Below are 20,891 nucleotides of genomic sequence, written 5' to 3'. Positions count from 1 at the left end.
TTTTAATTTCTTGGCTACAGTCCCCATCTGCAGTGATCTTGGAGAGCAGGAAAATAAAATCTGTCACTACCTCCATTTCTTCCCCATTTGCCAGGAATTGAGAGGGCCGGATGCCATGATCTTGGTTTTCTTAATGGCTGGCTGAGGAATTCTGGAAGTTGAAGTCCACCTATTTTAAAGTTACTAAGATTGAGAAACACTACTCTAAGCTAGGGCATCTCTCTCTCTCTCTCTCTCTCTCTCTCTTTCTCTCTCTCTCTGTGTGTGTCTGTGTGTGTGTGTTGGCAAGTTAGAACCTGGGGCTCCCCACTCTTAATCCATCACCTTCACCACTTTACCACACAGCCTCTCCAAGACTGGAGCAGCGTATTAGCCTAATCAATCAAAGAAACAATAATATGCATATGGCTATTACGGTACTATACTTACTGTATGTAGTATTTTATATTCAGTAGGAATACAGGTAGTCCTCAACTTACAAAAGTTAGTTTAGTGACCATTCAAAGATACAACGGCAGTGAAAAAAGTGACTTATGACTGTTTTTCACACTTACAACCGCTGCGGCATCCCCATGGTCACCTGATCAAAATTCAGATGCTTGACATCTGGCTCATTGTAAGGAACCACCCCAGCTGACTCCTCAGGAAAGTGTAACTCTTGAATCCATATAGTTGAATCAAAACAACTTTTACTGAGAGAAAGTGATTGCAGGAAAGTCGGGCCGACTCTGAAGATCCTCCACTAAGCACAAAGCTATTCTTTCCTTTTCCTCAAGTCCCAACCCCCTGACCAGTCCACCGGAAGCCAATATAAAGATGTTTTGAGAATGCTGAGGTGCTAGACAGGTAGCAGGTCACCCTCAGGGTGTGACGGCCTTGGAACGAGGCTGGAACTGGCTGGGAGGGAGACTGCTTCATCTCCGAAGACAACTTCCCCTCCCTAATTCCCAAGCATTACAGCAAAGCGAAACCATCCAAACGTGCAACTGTTCCCGCCCCCCCCTTCCAACAGAATGGCAGGACACGAAGGTGGACCTGACACTCATATTGATGATGCTTGGAGTGTCCTGGGGTTATGTGATCCCCTTTTGCGACCTTCTGACAAGCAACGTCAGTGAGGGAGCCAGATTCACTTACCAACCATGTTACTAAGTTAGCAACTGCGGTAATTCACTTAACGACTGTGGCAAGAAAGGTCTTAAAATGGGGCAAAACTCAGCAAATGTCTCAGCAACAGAAATTTTCGGCTCAATTGTGGCCGTTAAACCAAGGACTGCCTGTATGTGACAGTAGCCATGTGGTTAGGTACCTTTGATTGTCCATCAGGGGTCTCATAACTCAACAAATATCCCTCAGGGGGGGCGCTGGGGGGTGACCAGATGAGATGCGCACTGCGGGGTGAAATTTCTGTAGCATGCAGGTTCCGGGGCCCATCTGCTCCTGCAGGAGGAAGATGAGGATTAAAAAAAAATGAACTAAACTGCACAATTATGAATTTAACTCTACTTTGCGCTATACAGTAGCAGAGAAAAATCTATGAGTTCTTTTGGGAAATGAAGCCCAAGGGACATTTTGCCCCATGTTTCCCCCCAAAAAAATTCTCCTGAGAAATTCTAAGACAGGGTATGACAAACAAGACAATCTGGTTTAACCAGCCCTGGCTTACAGCTTTGCGTGAACTCTGCTGCCTTGTTCCTCTTCAAGCACCTGGCATTCATGTGGTATGTAGTTCCCTCCAAGATGGCTCCATTTTCAGCCAAAATGAAATTTGATGCCTGAAATTCACTAATGTTAAAATCAGGTTTGGAATGTAGAATACCTCCTTGAGGGTTCAGCTTTGTTATCCATCAGGTTTGATGGCAAAGTCAATGAGGAAGCCAGCATGGAAGCTCACAAATCACAATCAATCAGAATAGAGCTGGAAGGGACCTTGAAGGTCTTCTAGTCCAACCTCCTGTTCAAAACAGGAGACCCTATACCATCCAGACAAGTGGCTGTCCAGTCTCTTCTTAAAAACCTCAAGTGATGGAGCACCCACAACCTCTGAAGGCAAAGCTGTTCCACTGGTTGATTGTCCTCGCTGTTAGGAAGTTTCTCCTTAATTGCAGGTTGCTTCTCTCCTTGATCAGTTTCCTATCATCGTTTCTTGTCTTGCCTTCCGGTGCTTTGGAAAAAATATTCACCCCCTCCTTTTTGTGGTAAAGGTAAAGGTTCCCCCACACATGCGTGCTAGTCGTTTCCGACTCTAGGGGCTGGTGCTCATCTCCGTTTCAAAGCCGAAGAGCCAGCGCTTGTCTGAGGACGTCTCCGTGGTCATGTGGCCGGCATGACTAGATGCCAAAGGCGCACGGAACGCTGTTACCTTCCCACCGGAGTGGTCCCTATTTTTCTACTTGCATTTTTACATGCTTTCGAACTGCTAGGTTGGCAGAAGCTGGGATGAGTAACAGGTGCTCACTCTGTTACGCGGCATTCGGGATTCGACCCGCCAAACTGCCGATCTTCTGATCGACATGCTCAGTGTCCTAACCCACTGAGCCACCGCGTGCCTCTTTGTGGCAGTCCCTGAAATACTGGAATATTGCTATCATGTCACCCCTTCTTTTCTCTAGATTGGCTATGCCCAATCCCTGCAATCGTTCTTCATGTCATTTTGTCTCCAGGCCTTTAATAATCTTAGTTCCTCTTCTTTGCCCTTTTTCCAGAGTCTCAACCTCTTTCTTTTTTTTAATGTGGTGACCATAACTAGATGCAACTATTCCAGGTGTGGCCTTACTAATAAGGCTTTATAAAGCGGTACCAATACTTCATATGATATGCCTCTTCTTATGCGTCACGGTTAGGTGTCACGGTTCCGATTAAAAAAAAAACACATCAAAGAGTACTGCATAATCATTTATTCTAAAATGGTAATTTACCTAAAAATAGGTAATGACCTATAAAGGTAATGACGTATAAAGCCCTAAATGGCTTGGGTCTGGACTATCTAAGGGAACACCTGCTGCCGGCATCATCTTCCCATCGTCCTGTGTGCTCCCACAGGGAGGGCCTTCTCAGGGTACCGCCGTTTAATGAATGCCGGCAGGTTATTCCCAGGGGAAGGGCGTTCTCTGTGGGTGCACCTGCCCTATGGAACCAACTACCTACGGAACTTAGGACTGCCCCTGACCTTCGCTCATTTTGCTGGGACCTGAAAACTTGGCTCTTCGAGCTGTTTGGCCCAGACTGAGGGGTTTTTAATTTTAATTGGCTTTTAGATTTACTTTTGGGGCTTGAATTTAATTAATTGTTTTAATTGATTTTAATTTTTGTATTTCATGGTTTTAACTGCCCTGTAAACCGCCCTGAGTCCTACGGGAATAGGGCGGTATACAAATCCAATAAATAAATAAATAAAAAGTCTATAATGAGCAGAAACAGAGCATCGGCACTCATGGATGGGTCCTCAAATCTTTCCCTCCGCCCTAGGAGGGAAAGGTGGGGGTCCTCCAAGTCAGGGGCCCGCTCGTTATATAAATTGGTCAACCATTCGGATGCTTCTCCCTCTAGGCTGTATGCAATCACATCGACCATAGCACCTGGGTCCGGGTAAATGTGACCCCAGCGATTCAAGTGAGAGCGTACTTGGTTGAGGAAAAAAAATCAGTTTCTCTGGGTCCCCATCGAAGGTTGCTCTGAAGGGTGGGCTCATCATTGGTTGCTGGGGCCCCCAATGCTGCTGGCCCCACCCTGGTTGTTGGCTGAATGGTTGCTGGGGCCCCCACTGCTGTTGTTGTCTCTCCAGTTGCTGCTGGCCCCATCCTGGTTGTTGATGTAACAGCTGCCAGGGCCCCTACTGCTGCTGGCCCCACTGGTCCTGCTGTATGTTCAGGGGTTGCACGTTCGGGCTCTGCTGCTGCCACCCTTGCTGTTGTTGTCCTCCCACCAGCTCCGGATCTCCAGGCTTCTGCACCACCCCCATCTGTTGCAAGGCCTCTGTTAGCTGTGGCAAGCTCAGACAAGGATTCTATTAGCTGTTTTGGGGACATCACGTGACATCTCGCCAAACAGTTGTGGCCAAAAGGTCATAGAATTGGTTGCGGTCACGTGATGCATCACTTACTGACCACGCCGCTTAACAATGGAATCTCTGGTCCCAGTTGTGATCGTTAAGTCAAAGGCTACTTGTAGACAATAGTCTTTTTTCCCCCTCTTCAGACGCATCCCTACTGACGCCACTCTTTGCTCTGATTGATGGATTGACTGGTTAATTGAACATGCACCATTGGGTGTTGAGGGATAGCAACTACATAGATGCATCTTTCCAGGAGAGGCTGTCCCCAACCTGGCCCTTCAGGTCTTCCAGTGGTGCAGCCACTGTTACCACTGTAATGGAGTTCATCCACTCACCAGTTGTGAAAGTAGCGCTGATGGAAGAACTTCGATTTCCTTTCTTCTCTCCATAGACATTGGCCCAATATTCCATGTCCTTTTGCAGCTCTGACAGCTGAAGTTGGACACGATTTCCTGGTACTGATTCAGAGACCTGTGAGCCTGGGAGGGGGAGGGAATGCAGACTAGGTCAGTGATGGCGAACCTTTTAGAGACTGAGTGCCCAAAACCCGGCCCCACCTGTCCCCGCTCCACTCCCGGTCCGCCCCGTGCCACCCTTTCTGTCCCGCTCTGCTCCACTCCGCCCCCAGCCCAGCCCCGCCCACCCACAGGGCCACCCACTGCCTCCACGGCCCGCCACAGATTGCCCAGCAGCACCATGGTGGCCATGCTCTCCGCCCATGCCCTGCAGCATCATCTGTGCATGATGGGGCACAAGGGTGGAATCTTGTCCCTGCTGCCCGGCTGCCATGTCCTCGGCTGCGCTGCTCCGCGCCGGCTGTGCAAGGGGGTGACTCTCCTCTCGGGGGGCTGCTGGTGAGGAGGGGGCCGCGGGGGGAAGTAGGGCTGGGGCAATGGCTTGAGTGCCCACAGAGTGGACTCTGAGTGCCGCCTCTGGCACACATGCCATAGGTTCGGCACCACTGGACTAGGTAAATACAGAGAAAAGAAACCCACCCAGGCAGTTTTATGGCCAACCGATTGTCCCCACGCTTCACAAGCTCTTAATTTCTTACCAGTGCCGGTGATAGGACCGTACGTGACAATGTAGTTGTTCATCTCAGCCACAGGACGCCACGTCAGCAGAGCCGAGGTATCGGTTACATTGACAACCCACAAATCGGAAGGACCGTTTGGCACTGTGAGTTAAAGGAGGAGAAGACGGCCTGAATATTTCTGCCCCAAGGAACTTCTATGCTGTGGGCAGGAAGACAGGGCCCTCTGGAAAGGCACTGTATGGCAAGGGTCCCCAACCTGTGGGCTGCAGCCCACTACCGGTCCGTGGCCTATTTGAAACTGGGCCGAGCGGGTAGGTGGTTGGTATGCACACAGCCCCACTCACGCAAGCGTGGTAGGGCCTCACGGTCCCACTTAGGTGAGTGTTGTGGGTGCTCATGGCCCCTTTCGCGTGAGCGTCGTGGGTGCTCACAGCCACTTTCACGCGAATGTCGCAGGCAGGCGCCACCCCACTTGAGTGAGCAATGGCTGCTCGCGTGTGCACACACGTGTGCATGCTCTTGTCTCTCCCACAAAACCATCCCCTCTTTCCCGCCCTCCCTCCTCTTCCCTGCCCTGGGCCACCAACCCAGAAAGGTTGGAGAAGTCTGCTGTATGGCATAAGGGAGCTTCAGAGATGTGGATCCTAGTCAGGGAAGACTAAATCAGGATCCAGTCTGGGTTGGTCACCGGGACCAGAGATTTAGTCTTCCAGGCTTTCAGACTTGGGCTGGAGCCTTCAGGAAAACTGAACCTTTGGCCCCAGTGACTGACCCAGACTGGATTCTGCAACATTATCCCGGACCATATATATTTGCCTTCATTGGTAAGACTAGATTGTTGTTGTTGTTGTTGTTGTTAGCTGCGAAGTCGTGTCCGACCCATCGCGACCCTATGGACAACATTCCTCCAGGCCTTTCTGTCCTCTACCATCTTCTGGAGTCCATTTAAGCTCACGCCTACTGCTTCAGTGACTCCATCCAGCCACCTCATTCTCTGTCGTCCCCTTCTTCTATTGCCCTCGATCTTTCCCAGCATTAGGCTTTTCTCCAGTGAGTCTAGATTAGACTAGATTAGGGATAGGCAACCTTGGCTCTTTTATGACTTGTGGACTTCAACTCCCAGAATTCCCGAGCCAGCCATGGACTAGATCAATGAAATAAAATCCTGATGGTTTGGGTAGTCTCTCTTTCTTGACTTGGTTGAAAGAGCTGGCGCTAAATTTATTTATTATTTATTATTTATTATTTATTATTTATTATTTATTATTTATTATTTATTATTTATTATTTATTATTTATTATTTATTATTTATTATTTATTATTTATTATTTATTATTTATTATTTATTATTTAGACTTATATACCGCCCTTCTCCCGTAGGACCCAGGGTGGTTCACAAGGCGATTAAAACAATATAACAATACAAAAGTTAATAACAAATTAAAATAAATTAAATTATCCTTGATTAAAATCTAAAACCCTTAACTCTAATTAAAAAACCCAATTACAATAGGTTAAAAATTAAAAGTTCTCAGTCCTGGCCGGAAAGCTCAAATGAATCAATAGTGTATCAATACAGGAATCAATCAACATGAATCAATCAATCGATAGGTAGTTCTAGATAACATTTAAGCTTCTTGCCCTCATGAATTACCTGTGGTGACATAGCCCATCAGTGGCTCACTCTCTTCAAACCCACGTATAGACATTACAGCGACCTCATAGCTGGTCCCAGGAGTCAGACCTTCAATGCGGCTCCTGAATTGAGATCCATCCACTGAAATGCTTTTGGGCTCCCCTAAAAACAGGGGAAAAAAACCCAGAGCTGATAACTCTGCAGCTGTTATGAGCTGTATTGAGAGCCATGGTGGCACAGTCGTTAGAATGCAGTATTGCAGGCTGACTCTGCTGCCTGCCAGCAGTTCGACCCTGACTGACTCAAGGTTGACAGCCTTCCATCCTTCCGAGGTCGGTAAAATGAGGACCCAGATTGGGGTGTGTGTGTGTGTGTGTATGTGTGTGTGTGAGATATGCTGATTCTGTAAACTGCTTAGAGAGAGCTGTAAAGCACTATGAAGCGGTTGTTGATGTTGTTAGTTGCAAAGTCGTGTCCAACCCATTGCGACCCTATGGACAACATTCCCCCAGGCCTTCCTGTCCTCCACCATCTTCTGGAGTCCATTTAAACTCATGCCTACTGCTTCAGAGATTCCATCCAGCCCCCTCATTTTCTGTCGTCCCTTTCTTCTCCTGTCCTCAATCTTTCCCAGCATTAGGCTCTTCTCCAGTGAGTCCTTCCTTCTCATTAGGTGGCCAAAGTATTTGAGTTTCAACTTCAGGATCTGGCCTTCTAAAGAGCAGTCAGGGTTGATCTCCTCTAGGACTGACTGGTTTGATCACCTTGAGGTTCAAGGGACTGGCAGGAGTCTTCTCCAGCACCAAAGGCCTCAATTCTTTGGCGCTCAGCCTTTTTATGGTCCAACTTTCACAGCCTTACATTGCAACTGGGAAGACCATGGCCTTGACTATACGCACTTTTGTTGGCAGGGTGATGTCTCTGCTTTTTAGTGTGCTGTCTAGATTTGCCATGGCTTTCCTCCCCAGGAGCAAGCGTCTTCTAATTTCTTGGCTGCAGTCCCCATCTGCGGTGATCTTGGAGCCCAGGAAAATAAAATCTGTCACTACCTCCATTTCTTCCCCACTGATAAATATACATATGGGTTAAACCAAGGGTCTTCAAACTTGGCCCTTTGAGGACTTGTGGATTTTATGACTTGAAGTCCACAAGCCATAAAAGGGCCAAATGCTGGAGTCTTCTCTAGCACCATAGTTCAAAGGCCTCAATTCTTTGGCGCTTGGTCTTTCTTATGGTCCAACTTTCACAGCCATACATTGCAAATGGGAAAACCATGGCCTTGACTATACGCACTTTTGTTGGCAGGGTGATGTCTCTGCTTTTTAGTGTGCTGTCTAGATTTGCCATGGCTTTCCTCCCAAGGAGCAAGCGTCTTTTAATTTCTTGGCTGCAGTCCCCATCTGCAGTGATCTTGGAGCCCAAGAAAATAAAATCTGTCACTACCTCCATTTCTTCCCCATCTATTTACAAGGAAATGAGAGGGCCGGTTGCCATGATCTTGGTTTTCTTATTGTTGAGTTTCAAGCCAGCTTTTGCACTCTCCTTAGTGCTGGACAGAGATTATTTGCTTTTTAATTTGGTGCCCTCCACTAGGATAGGCAGCTTGTTGAGCTGGCGTGGGGAAAGGCACACCTTGGCTGAGCACGATGGGATTTGTAATCCGAATCATTTGGAGAGGACCAAACTAGAGAAGCCTGCACTGAATTACAGGCTGACTTAATAACAACAGTTCTCCCATAAGATCAGCTCTAATCGGCTATCGCCATGTCCTACTTAGGGCTGAGAGACAGAGGGACCAACTCAAACTCAGTTTCTGTGCCTAAGGCAAGTTTGCAACTTAGGCTTCCCCAGTCTTAATCCAGCACTTTGATCACTAGACCAGGGGTAGGCAACCTTGGCTCTTTTATGACTCGTGGACTTCAACTCCCAGAATTCCTCAGCCAGCCATGCTGAGGGGAAAGGCAGGCTGAGGGGAAAGGCAGAGGTTTCCAAGCTGAGCCAGTTATAAAATTTTAAGACCACTGAGGAGGCACAACTAGATCAGTATGATACAATAAACCTTAAATGCAGTTTCATAAAACACGACTGCTGTGCTCAAACAACTCTAACCCTAATTCTACTCATAGCCCCGTGCCCAAATAAACTACATTAAACTGGTTCATAATAGTTGGCTTTTCCTCAAGATGCGAACCCCTAACTCCATTCCATCTTAGCTCATTCTGGCCGATTGTGTGAATTCAACTGCTGAGACGTTTTGTGTGGTGCTAACACACACTCCTGAGGGACAAGTAGATAAAGACACTCACCCCCATCTGAGGGCTGGAAAGAAATTTTGTAGCCATCAATGCGAGAAGATGGGGGGCTCCAGTTGATTAGCACAGAGTTCTCGTAAATGTCACTGAACCGCAAGTCCCGAGGACCATCCAGCTCTGAAAGAAAGAAGAAGAAAGAACAAGTGAGAGATGGATCTGTGTAACTTTTGTAGAAAATAATACAAGGAAGACGTCATTGTAGGAAAAGTCAATTTCTTAGTCAAAAGCAGGGCTTTTTTTCTCACAGAACGCTCAGAACGGAGTTCCGGCACCTTTTTGGGATGGAACCTTATAGGGTAGGCAAGGCGGGTTGTATGACATGTGTGAGTTCCGGCACTTTTTTTTTTTTTTTTACAAAAAAAGCACTGGTCAAAAGAGGAAACATCCATTGGTCTCCAATCCTCCAACCCGGCAACTTTAAGACTAGTGGACTTCAGCTTCCAGAATTCTGGGAGTTGAAGTCCACAAGTCTTACAGTTGCCCTGCTCTAATATAAAACAACACAGAAGCCAAAAGAAAAAAGAAAGAAAAGTAAATGTTATGATCGCCTTAAAATGCAGCAAGAGGTTACGTGGGGAAGCTGCCTTGGGTGGGGGGCTATGGCCATCAAAACGCTAAACATGTAGATTTTAAACCTGAACTTTTTAAAATTTGGTATAATGCCAGAAAAGACGAACAAACCAAGTTTATATTTGATTGTGCATGTCACAACAGCGGCCTATTTGGGCAATACTGGATAAATGAAGGAATACCATCAGAGGAAGACATAATCAGAAAAATACTAGAATGGGCAGAGATGGACAGGCTGACTATGAGACTGAAAGAAAAAAAAGAGGAGACCAATATTATCAAACTTGGGACTTAGTTTATCGATAGCTAGAGGCAGGGCTTTTTTCTTCTCATAGAACGCTCAGAACGGAGTTCCGGCACCTTTTTGGGATGGAACCTTGTAGGGTAGGCAAGGCGGGCTGTATGACATGTGTGAGTTCCGGCACCTTTTTCTTTTACAAAAAAAGCATTGGCTAGAGCAGGGGTGTCAAACTCAATTTCATTGAGGGCCACATCAGCATTGTGGTTACCCTCAGTGGGCCGGGTGGGCGTGGCCTACTGGGTGGGCGTGGCTAGAGTGCGTATGGCCTACTGGGTGGGCGTGGCCAGCTCCACATTGTTCGCATCAAGGGTGCCTATGGGGGCCTGGGCAGGAGTGGGACAGATCTGAGGGTCTCTGGCAGAAGGAGGGTCTCTGGACCAGGGCCAAGGCAGTGGGGGCTGTTCCCTCACTGTTTCCAGGATGGCTTCACGGGCCGCATGAAACCACTTCGCGGGCCGCATCCGGCCCCCGGGCCTTGTGTTTGACATGTCTGGGCTAGAGGAAAGAATAAAGGATCAGGAATTAAATATGCATTAGCGAATGTAAACTCAAGGCAGCACGTCGGTAGAAAAATTATTACTGAGTGTATGGGGAAAAAAAACCTAATTAAAACTTTTACAAAATAAAAAAATAAATAAAAATAAATGCCCTTTCTCATTACCCCCAAGGTCTCAGTCCAAATTGGGGCTTTGTTTCCCCCCCCTTTCCCCCCCCTTTTCTTTCTTTTAGGAAGAAATGAAAAAATGTCCTCGTGGATTTTAACCCAGATGGCGCTGCAGCTGGGCCTTTCGGAGAAGAGAGGAGCAGAGAGACGAAGCGTGTGGTTTGGCACGCGCCTCTTACGTGCTCGCCCCTTCCCCTTAAAAGTCTACCCTACCTCCCTCTTGGGAACCACGGTGGCCAATCAGGCCAACCACAAAGCAAACAGCAAAGTGCCAAAGACGAATTACTCAGGACTTATGAAAGAAACCACAGCTGGAAATTGGCCCGGCTTGACATGCACTGAGCCAGGATTGCGCAGCTGTTCGAGATGCTTGTGGTCTCCCACAAGGCCAGCTCTGAGCTCTTAAATATCACGGCCTCTGCCTGGATAACCCACAATGGCCTTCCTAGGGCAGATGAGCAGGTACAGTTCGAAATTCAACTTGACCGAGAGGGCAGGTTGTAGTGGAGGTGAGAGTAGAAGCTGGACTCTATATGTGGTTTCTTAGCAACCGTGAAACAATTTTTTTTACCTCCTCCAGAAGTAGGAAGAGGGCCCTATTATAGTAGTTCCTAGCTTATTCCCAAGGTAGAGGGAGGGAACCAGGAATAGCATCATACGCTACTACAGCTGTTCTTGATATGCCTCTCCAGTGAAATCTGGAATGACGGAGAAAACAGGCTAGAGACGGTGGTTCTCTCTTCCTCCGCTGATTTCTAGCCAAAAATTCCTAGACTTTCCTGGCCAAACTGAACTGTCCCCCCCCCCTAGTTCTGTGAGTTCCAAGTTCTCCCAAACCTTCACATTTGCCAGGGACACCACAAGGCACCCTTCGCCATACTCTCATCTCCCAGGTCTTCTCTGTCCCTTCTAAGAATTGGCCAAGGGATCACTTTACCCACCTGAGAGGCCCTTATTCTAATATTTCTATGACATCACAGAAGCCCAGCCAATAGAGATGGGGCAAGGCTTTTAAGGAACAGGCCTATTTGCAGCTTGGCCAAGGAATGAATGAATGAATGAATGAATTTATATGCTCTTTGTCTGTCTACCTAGCTATGACTTATCTATCTGTCTATCTGTCTAACTCAAGGCTAGGCAACCTTGGCTCTTTTATGACTTGTGGACTTCAACTCCCAGAATTCCTGAGCCAAGGTTGCCTACCCCTGGTCTAACCATCTGTCTGTCTCTCTGTCTCTACCTATTTCTATCATCTACCTATCTATCCCTATCATCTATCTGTCTGTCTGTCTGTCTATCATCTATCTATATCTGTCTGTCTGTCTGTCTGTCTGTCTGTCTGTCTGTCTGTCTGTCTGTCTGTCTGTCTGTCTATCTATCTATCTATCTATCTATCTATCTATCTATCTATCTATCTATCTATCTATCTATCTATCTATCTATCTATCTATCTATCTAGTTAGCTAGCTAACTCTCTTCTTGTGACTGACACCCACTTACTATGTTAATACTTTCATTGAGAAGTATTTATTCTTTTGGGGGGATTTTTGTTTCTGTGTTGACATTGGGGTAACACCCATGCTGCCCCTTTTTACCTAGCCCTCTTGTCTTTGCTCCGGTGGTGATATTGGCCACCTCTGACTCATCTTTGATGCCATAGACTGTAAAGCTGTATTCAGTACTGGGTGCGAGTCCTTGGAGGGTGACGGAGCGCTCGTCCCCGGGCACTTTAACTTCTTTGGCTGGGACAGGTGTTTGGCCGCTACTCAAATTGCCCTTCCATCTCACGACGAAGGAGTCAAACTCCCCCTCTGGGACATCCCAGCTGAGCTGCAGCATCGTAGACGTCAGTTCAAAGACCGTAAGGTGGCTGAGCAAGGGAGCTGGACTGCTGGCGCTTTCTGAAAAAGCTGCAGGAGAAAGAAGAGCAAATGGCACTTAGACTTATATACCGCTTCACAACACTTTATAGCTCTCTCTAGGCCAGGGCTAGGCAACCTTGGCTCTCTTATGACTCGTGGACTTCAACTCCCAGAATTCCTGAACCAGCCATGCTGAGGGGAAAAGGAGAGGTTTCCAAGCTGAGCCAGGCTGGCTCAGGAATTCTGGGAGTTGAAGTCCACGAGTCATAAAAGAGCCAAGGTTGCCTACCCCTGCTCTAAGCGGTTTTACAGAATCAGCGTTTTGCCCCCAGTCTGGCTCCTCATTTTACCCACCTCAGGAGGATGGAAGGCTGAGTCCACCTTGAGATGGTGAGACCCAAACTGCCGAACTGCTGGCCGCCGGCAGTCAGCAGAAGCGGCCTGCCGTGCTGCTTTCTAACCACTGCGCTCACCAGGGCTCAGTGAGGGGCAAAAGGGGTGGGGGGTAGGGGCACAAACCGGGAATGAGTTCAAATTAAGACCGATGACATTCTTTTGACCCCAGTGCGAGTCTTACTATTTGGCCACCTCCGATGGGAGTGAGGCAAGCAGGATGCAAGATTCCATATGTGGCCTCATTGATGCAGTATGAAGGGGTGACTTCCCTTGATCTTGACATGCTGGCTTTGTTTCTTAAAACAGCGCTTTCTGCGTGTGGACAGCATGTTGGCATGTTGTTGGCCAGATCACAAAGATGGCAGCTCATTAATAAAAAAAACCCCAATGGTGAGCCAAATGCTTCAAACTTGCTCCCTTGCACTAGGCCCGTAGCATGTCCTTCTGGCCTGTGTGTGTGCTACCTTTTCATTCTCTCCTGCACAGCTGGTCCTCGACGTAGGATCACAAGTCAGCCCCAAATTTCTGCTGCTAAACGAGACGTACGCTAAATGACCTCTGCCCCAATGTTACAACCTTGCTTGCCACGGTTGTTATGTGAATCACCACAGGGGTTAAAATAGTAACACAGTTACTAAGGGCATCTTAATGGCTTCCCCATTGACTTTGCTTGTCAGAAAGTGTGACCCTAGGACACTGCAACCGTCATAAATATGAATCAATCGCCAAAGCATCTGAATTGACTTATTTCAAATCCAGGCTGACTGAAAATCTTCAGAAATAAAGAAACAAGAATGGGTTTCTGAGGAAGGCAGATGGTTGAAATTGTGAAACAGGCAGGTGAGTAATAATAATAATAATAATAATAATAATAATAATAATAATAATAATAATAATAATAATAATAATAATAATAAGAAGGTTGGAAGGGACCTTGGAGGTCATCTAGTCCAACCCCCTGCTCAGGCAGGAAACCCTATACCATTTCGGACAAATAGCTGTCCAGTCTCTTCTTAAAAAACTCCAGTGTTGGGGCATTCACCACTTCTGGAGGCAGGTTGTTCCTCTGGTTAGTTGTTCTAACTGTCAGGAAGTTTCTCCTTAGTTCTAGGTTGCTTCTCTCCTTGACTAGTTTCCATCCGTTGCTTCTTGTCCTGCTTTCAGGTGCTTTGGAGAATAGCTTGACTCCCTCTTCTTTGGGGCAGCCCCTGAGATATTGGAACACTGCTTTCATGTCCCCCCTCGTCCTTCTCTTCATTAAACTAGACATACCCAATTCCAGCAGACGTTCCCTATATGTTTTAGCCTCCAATTCCCTGATCATTTAAAAATGGAAAACAGACACTTGGGGAATAATGACTTGGCTCAGGCCCAGCTGCTGGGCTCATGACACTGTGGTTACAGGCATACAGACAGTTCCCAACTTACAACAGCTCATTTAGTGACGGTTCAAAGTTTCAACAGCACTGAAAAAAGTGACTTATGGCCATTTTGTACACTTACGACTCTTACAGCGTCCCAATGGTCATATGACTAAAATTTAGGTGCTTGGTAATTGGTTCATATTTATGACAGTTGCATTGTCCCAGAGTCATGTGATTCCCCTTTTGCGACCTTCTCACAAGCAAAGATTCACTTAACAACCATGTTCTGATTTATTTGGTTCCATATATTGCAGGGCTGTCAAACTGCCGGCTCCACGGGCCGGATGCGTCATGCCGAAACTGTGCCCATCCCAGCTCTGGCAATGGGAAAAAAGTCACGCTACGTCGCGACACGTCACGTGACATGGCCAGTTTGACACCTCTGATCTATTGGAACCGTGATAGCCATCTAATTTAGGCAATGAAACGTCTGCAAGGAAACAATCATGCGCAGAGCACCAAGGGAGACTCACCTGCCGTGACAGCATCAATTGAGACCGGTCCAAACTGTTTCTTTCCAGAGATGCCGTAAAGGCTGAACTTGTACTTGTGAGAAGGTATTAAGTTAGAGATGAAAACGGTCCAAGAGTCCACGCCAACAGGCACGGTTTGAGGGTTCCCTTGGGCGTCTTTGTATCGGATAAGAAAAGAGTCAAATCTCCCGGATGAAACGGTCCACGAAAGACGGACAGAATCATTGGTGACTCCGGAGATGGAGAGATCACCCAGTTTTGGTTTTGCCTCTGAGTCCTTCACTTGAGCTGGAAGAAATAAAACTATAAAACATTACACGAAAGGTGCCGTGCTTTTTGCAAGGCGCTGAGATTTCTAGCATGGAGTATCTGACCTGGGTTCCATGGAATCTCAGAGTTTGGCAAGGACCTAAATGAATTCTGTAAAATGCAGGGGGGAAATCTGAAAAAAGCATGGTCCTTTGCAGAACATCTACAGCTATCTATCTATCTATCTATCTATCTATCTATCTATCTATCTATCTATCATCTATCTATCTATCTATCTATCTATCTATCTATCTATCTATCTATCTATCTATCTATCTATCTATTATCTATCTATCTATCTATCTATCTATCTATCTATCTTCTATCTATCTATCTTCTATCTATCTATCTATCTATCTATCTATCTATCTATCTATCTATCTATCTATCTATCTATCTATCTAAAAAATTTATATGACCACCCAACTCACAAACAGGAGACTCCAGCCACCTTACTACATTTAAAAACCACAATGTAAAAGCTATGGTGCTGGAGAATACTCCTGCAAGGAGATCAAACCAGTCAGTCCTAGAGGAGATCAACCCCGACTGCTCTTTAGAAGGCCAGATCCTGAAGTTGAAACTCAAATACTTTGGCCACCTAATGAGAAGGAAGGACTCACTGGAGAAGAGCCTCATGCTGGGAAAGATTGAGGGCAATAGAAGAAGGGGACGACAGAGAATGAGGTGGCTGGATGGAGTTACTGAAGCAGTAGGCGTGAGCTTAAATGGACTCCAGAAGATGGTAGAGGACAGGAAGGCCTGGAGGAACATTGTCCATGGGGTCGCAATGGGTCGCAACTAACAACAACAACAAAAAGCTATAATCTTCCCCCTTCCCAGTAGCAACGACCACAGAATCAGATCAACTCCATCTCCATTCGTAGTCTCCAGACCTGCTGACAAAACCATATCTCTAGGACCTTTTGGAAAAAGCAACGAGATAACCAATCGTATTTTGAGAGAATGGTGTTTCATAAGGAAGGGGCCACCTCTGAGACCTTTTTCATGGTCCCACTAGGACGTACATCCCTAACAGATGGGGCCCGCGACATAACCTGCTTTCTCATCCTGGTAGACCAGGTGGATGTCATGGAGAGAGGCGGTCCTTCAAACAGCCTGGCCCCAAGCCATGTAGGGCTTTAAAGGTAATAGCCAGCTCCTTGAATTGTACCTGGAAGCAGATTGGCAGGCAGTGCAGCTCCCGCAAATGGGGTGACACAGGCGCAAGTCTAGGTTTGCACAACACTGTGTGGGCTGCTGCATTTTGAACCAGCTGAAGCTTCTGAGTAGTCTTCAAGGGCAGCCCCATGTAGAGGGTATCTAAAATGAGTTCCGTGGAATCCCGCAGGGACTTGAATGGATTCCCCAAAAATCAGAGGAACCCCGACCTTTTTACCCCAAAAGGGGCATGCTCTTATAAGGGATAGAAAAACATATAAATCAGGAATTGCTTAATGAATACAGATATCCTTCTTAGGTGGGTGAGGTGAAAGCACAAGCTCATTTATCTTATAGGCAGTGGGCTAATGCCTCCTTAAGTAACACCAGCTGCCTGCAATTAGTGCAGGTTCGCATCCCACCAGGCTCAAGGTTGACTCAGCCTTCCATCCTTCCGAGGTAGGTAAAATGAGGACCCAGATTGTTGGGGGCAATTAAGCTGACTTTGTAATAATGCCGCTTGGGGGGTGTGTGAAAGCCCTAATAAGCAGGCATATACATAGAATGAAGGCTACTGCTAAGCTTGTAAGCCGCCCTGAGTCTTCGGAGAAGGGCGGGATATAAATGGAATTAAAATAAAAAATAAAATAAATATATGCAGGGGTAGCAAGACATTAGTAGTAGCTTGTGAAGAAAGTTAATCCTAATAGCCTAGCTGAAACTTGAGCAGTGTGCTTAGTAGTTGCAGAATGGAGTTCCTTGAGCTTCAAGAGGTAAAGAGGTTGACATATGCAAGGTTTTGCCTTGATATCAGACACTCAGCTAACTGTTAGGAAGTCAGCAGAGGAAACAGAGCTTAGGCTAGCAGAAAAGTAGATCATGGTTAAAGGACTTTAACACAACAGGTATAGCAGACGCAAGGGTTTCCTGGGAGGGGGGGAAGGAAATGTATTCTGTTTAGGCGCTTTGGATAAGCAGGTGAGCTGTTGAGTGCGATAAGGGTGGGGGGATTAGCTTTGCAACAGGGTATAAATATGTGCTTTTAAAAATTGTGTGTGGGGGGGTTATTCTCCTGGGTGACTTAAGTACACCAGCCTTTGCAAACGCTTTGTGCCAATAAAACTTTGTTCCTGGAATCCCAATGGAGTTTGTTTGTCTGTGGAATCCTGAGCCACCATTCCAGGCACTCTCATCCCTTGCAGAGTCTTCTCTTACTAAGCCGTAGAGAGCTTCTTCCCCTACCACCCTCTTAGCCCTCTTTCTGCAGAGATGTCCTTGCATTACGGTCTTGGATTGTGGGGGGGAAGCCCATCCCACTTACATAAAGTTCTACGTACAGCAGTGGTCAAAATTGTGGAAACCTTTTGGGAAAAGTGTACAGTAAAAATGCCACCTTTGGTTAAGTTTCCACCAATTGTTCTTCTAATTTCTTTATAACTGTAGCCTTGCTCACTTAATAATATTATTTTACATCGCTTTCTGGGCGACCAGTCAACTTTTTGCACCATTACTTTAATTTTATTACGTTTTACAAGCTCACTAAATGAAAGAACACACACACACAAAACCCCCAACCGACTTGATAAACTATCACATAACACACTGACAAATGTTCTCCTCTCAGCTTGAATAACATAAAGGTAAAGGTTCCCCCGCACATGCGTGCTAGTCGTTTCCGACTCTAGGGGCCAGAGCTCATCTCCGTTTCAAAGCTGAAGAGCCAGCACTTGACCGAGGACGTCTCCGTGGTCATGTGGTTGGCATGACTAGACACCAAAGGTGCACGGAACGCTGTTACCTTCCCACCGTAGTGGTCCCTATTTTTCTACTTGCATTTTTACGTGCTTTCAAACTGCTAGATTGGCAGAAGCTGGGACGAGTAACAGGCACTCACTCTGCTACGCGGGTCCGGAGTACCTTAAGGATCACCTGCTGCCGGTGTCAACTTCCCTCCGCCCTGTGCGCTCCCACAGAGAGGGCCTCCTCAGGGTGCCACTGGTCAGAGAATGTTGTCTGGTGGCCCCCAGGGGGAGGTCCTTCTCTGTGGGCGCGCCGGATTTGTGGAACCGTTTACCGGTTGAGCTCCGGATGGCGCCCGACCTTCGCTCCTTCCGACGCGATCTAAAGACCTACTTGTTCGAACAAGCCGGCCTGGCCTGATGGGTGATGGGTTTGGGTTTTATTATTGTTTTAATGTATTTTAACTTACTGCTGTAAGCTTTTGGGCACCTTGTTTAATCTCTTTTTAATTTTTATATTCTTGTATTTTAGTATGTATTGCCCTGTTCACTCCCCTGAGTCCTTCGGGAGAAGGGCGGTATACAAATAAAATTATTATTATTATTATTATTATTATTATTATTATTATTATTATTATTATTATTATTATTATTACTCGGGATTCGACCCGCAAAACCGCCGACCATCTGATCGACAAGCTCAGCGTCCCAACCCACTGAGCTTGAATACGTGACACCAATAACTGAATCCTACTGTGATCTGATTGGTTCATTGCCAAAACAAGATGACACCTGATTGGCTCTCTAAACACTCATGCTCATTGGCTACCATCAGATGAAGGAAAGCTACCTGATATCAACCTAAGGAAGTTATGCTTCCTTTTTCTGGTTATTTAGCTATAACTTTTCATAGAATACAGATAATTTTTTATTTTTATTTTATTTTTATTTTAATTCCATTTATATCCCGCCCTTCTCCGAAGACTCAGGGCAGCTTACAAGCTTAGTAGTAGCCTTCATTCTATGTATATGCATGCTTATTAGGGCTTTCACACACACACCCAAGCGGCATTATTACAAAGTCAGCTTAATTGCCCCCAACAATCTGGGTCCTCATTTTACCTACCTTGGAAGGATGGAAGGCTGAGTCAACCTTGAGCCTGGTGGGATGCGAACCTGCACTAATTGCAGGCAGCTGGTGTTACTTAAGGAGGCATTAGCCCACTGCTCTACCAAGGCTCTTGAAGAAATTTATGTTGCATTACATTCTTGATTAAATTATCCTTCCATTGATATATAATTTTATGGTACGACAACCCCCCCCCAAAAAAAAGTGGTGTTATCAGCCATCAAACCTCAAAAATACACTTTTCCCAAAAGGTTTCCACTCTTTTGGCCACTACTGTATGGCGCTTACATATAGGGCAGCCAGAAGCAGCCTGGGAAGGAAATAACCAGCTGGGGAGAGAACAATTTTTATTTTTCTACATAAAGAAATCCGAGTCTCTGACCTGTGACCGCTTCAGTAGAGACGGGACCGAATTGTTTCTGTTGAGAGATGCCGTAGAGGTTGAATATATATCTGTAGGAGGGCACCAGGTTGGAAATGACCACATCCCGGGCGTTGGTGTCTACAGGCAACACCTGGATTCTGCCCTCTGCATCTCGGTACTCGATGCTGAACGATTCAAATTTTCCAGTTAAGACCCGCCAGGTCAGACGGAGAGATGTGTCAGAGATGTTGGAAGCGGAGAGTATCCCCAACTTGGGCTGAGGAGCAACTTGCAGTCCTGAAGGTTTGGAGACTAAGGGGAGAAAAAAAAATAACTCAGAGAAATCAAATTTAGTTGAGCTCTGGATCTGTTATAGATCGTGGAAAGTGAGTGGTAGAACATTCGGTTGATTGAAAAGAGGCAGCCCAGGCCAGAGGTAAGGGCTCTGAGGAGGAAGGAGAGTTTACCTTAACTGACTTGTGAATTAAGTCTGCCAAGGAAGTGTTTGTGTATTTATTAACAGAGCTTATATCAAGGTTTCTGAACCGTGGCAACTTCAAGACGTGTAGACCTCAAGTCCCAGAATTTTCCAGCCAAAATAGCAACGAGAAGACGTTGGTTTACATTTTTTCCAAATATCTTCAATTTCTGGCAAACGTTTTTTTATTCCATGGAACGCTGAGAGTCCAGGAACAGCCACTGAGGCTGTCTGGATCTATTGGGAGAAAACTGGAATCTTCCATCATCCTTGTTTGCAGAGTGAAAAGCAGGAAGCAAAATTGCTAGAGTTTAAACACGGAAAATATACAGGTAGTCCTCGACTTATTACCAGTCACTCAGCGACGGTTTGATGTTCTGACAGACCTGCCTGGGGGGTACTTGCAACCCAGGTTCAAAGTTCTGACAGTTGCCCTTCCCCCTGCTGTTCAGGTGCTCAGCAATCGGTCTGCATTTATGGCCGTGTGACCGGCTGTCACACGACCACGTTTCATGATGGTTTTGCCAAAAAAAAACCCCTGGCATTTAGTTCCAATTGCAGTTCATCAATGGACACATTTGACTTACAACCAGCCTAGAATCCAAATCAACCACACAGCCAATCAGAGACGGGACCGACCATCAACCAACCCACGCAAGCCCCTTCCCCCCACCAGCAGTTCACCTCCCAATGGCCTTCACCTGACGTGACCTCCCCATCACAAGACCCATCACAAGCCTCTCCCCGATGGCTCACACCTGACCCATCACATCACAAGACCCTCACTTGACACTAGACCCACACCTGAAGCTCTTATAAACAGAAGGACACCGACACTGACATTCCCCTAAACCAGGGGTAGGCCACCTTGGCTCTTTTATGACTCGTGGACTTCAACTCCCAGAATTCCTGAGCCAGCCATGCTGAGGGGAAAGGGAGAGGTTTCCAAGCTGAGCCATGCTGGCTCAGGAATTATGGGAGT

At 46.5% G+C, this 20,891-nt stretch overlaps 1 protein-coding gene across 1 annotated transcript in view; it reads right to left on the bottom strand.

The window, feature by feature from the left end:
- The window catches only part of TNXB (tenascin XB), a gene marked incomplete at its 5' end in the record, with an annotated part of 245,615 nt that overhangs the window by 13,747 nt on the left and 210,977 nt on the right, over positions 1-20,891 (bottom strand). Inside the window, 8 exons of the mRNA XM_081319139.1 lie at positions 1,310-1,440; positions 4,390-4,533; positions 5,109-5,231; positions 6,746-6,889; positions 9,034-9,156; positions 12,170-12,484; positions 14,730-15,017; positions 19,450-19,743. Of these exons, the coding sequence (XP_081175265.1) occupies positions 1,310-1,440; positions 4,390-4,533; positions 5,109-5,231; positions 6,746-6,889; positions 9,034-9,156; positions 12,170-12,484; positions 14,730-15,017; positions 19,450-19,743 (1,562 nt within the window). The remainder of the gene's footprint in view (positions 1-1,309; positions 1,441-4,389; positions 4,534-5,108; positions 5,232-6,745; positions 6,890-9,033; positions 9,157-12,169; positions 12,485-14,729; positions 15,018-19,449; positions 19,744-20,891) is intronic.

The sequence above is a fragment of the Vipera berus genome, assembly GCF_964194415.1.
Source record: "Vipera berus genome assembly, chromosome: 2".
Classification (NCBI taxonomy): Eukaryota; Metazoa; Chordata; class Lepidosauria; order Squamata; family Viperidae; genus Vipera; species Vipera berus.
The sequence above is the reverse complement of the archived record's forward strand: the minus strand, read 5'-3'. Positions and strand labels throughout refer to the sequence as shown.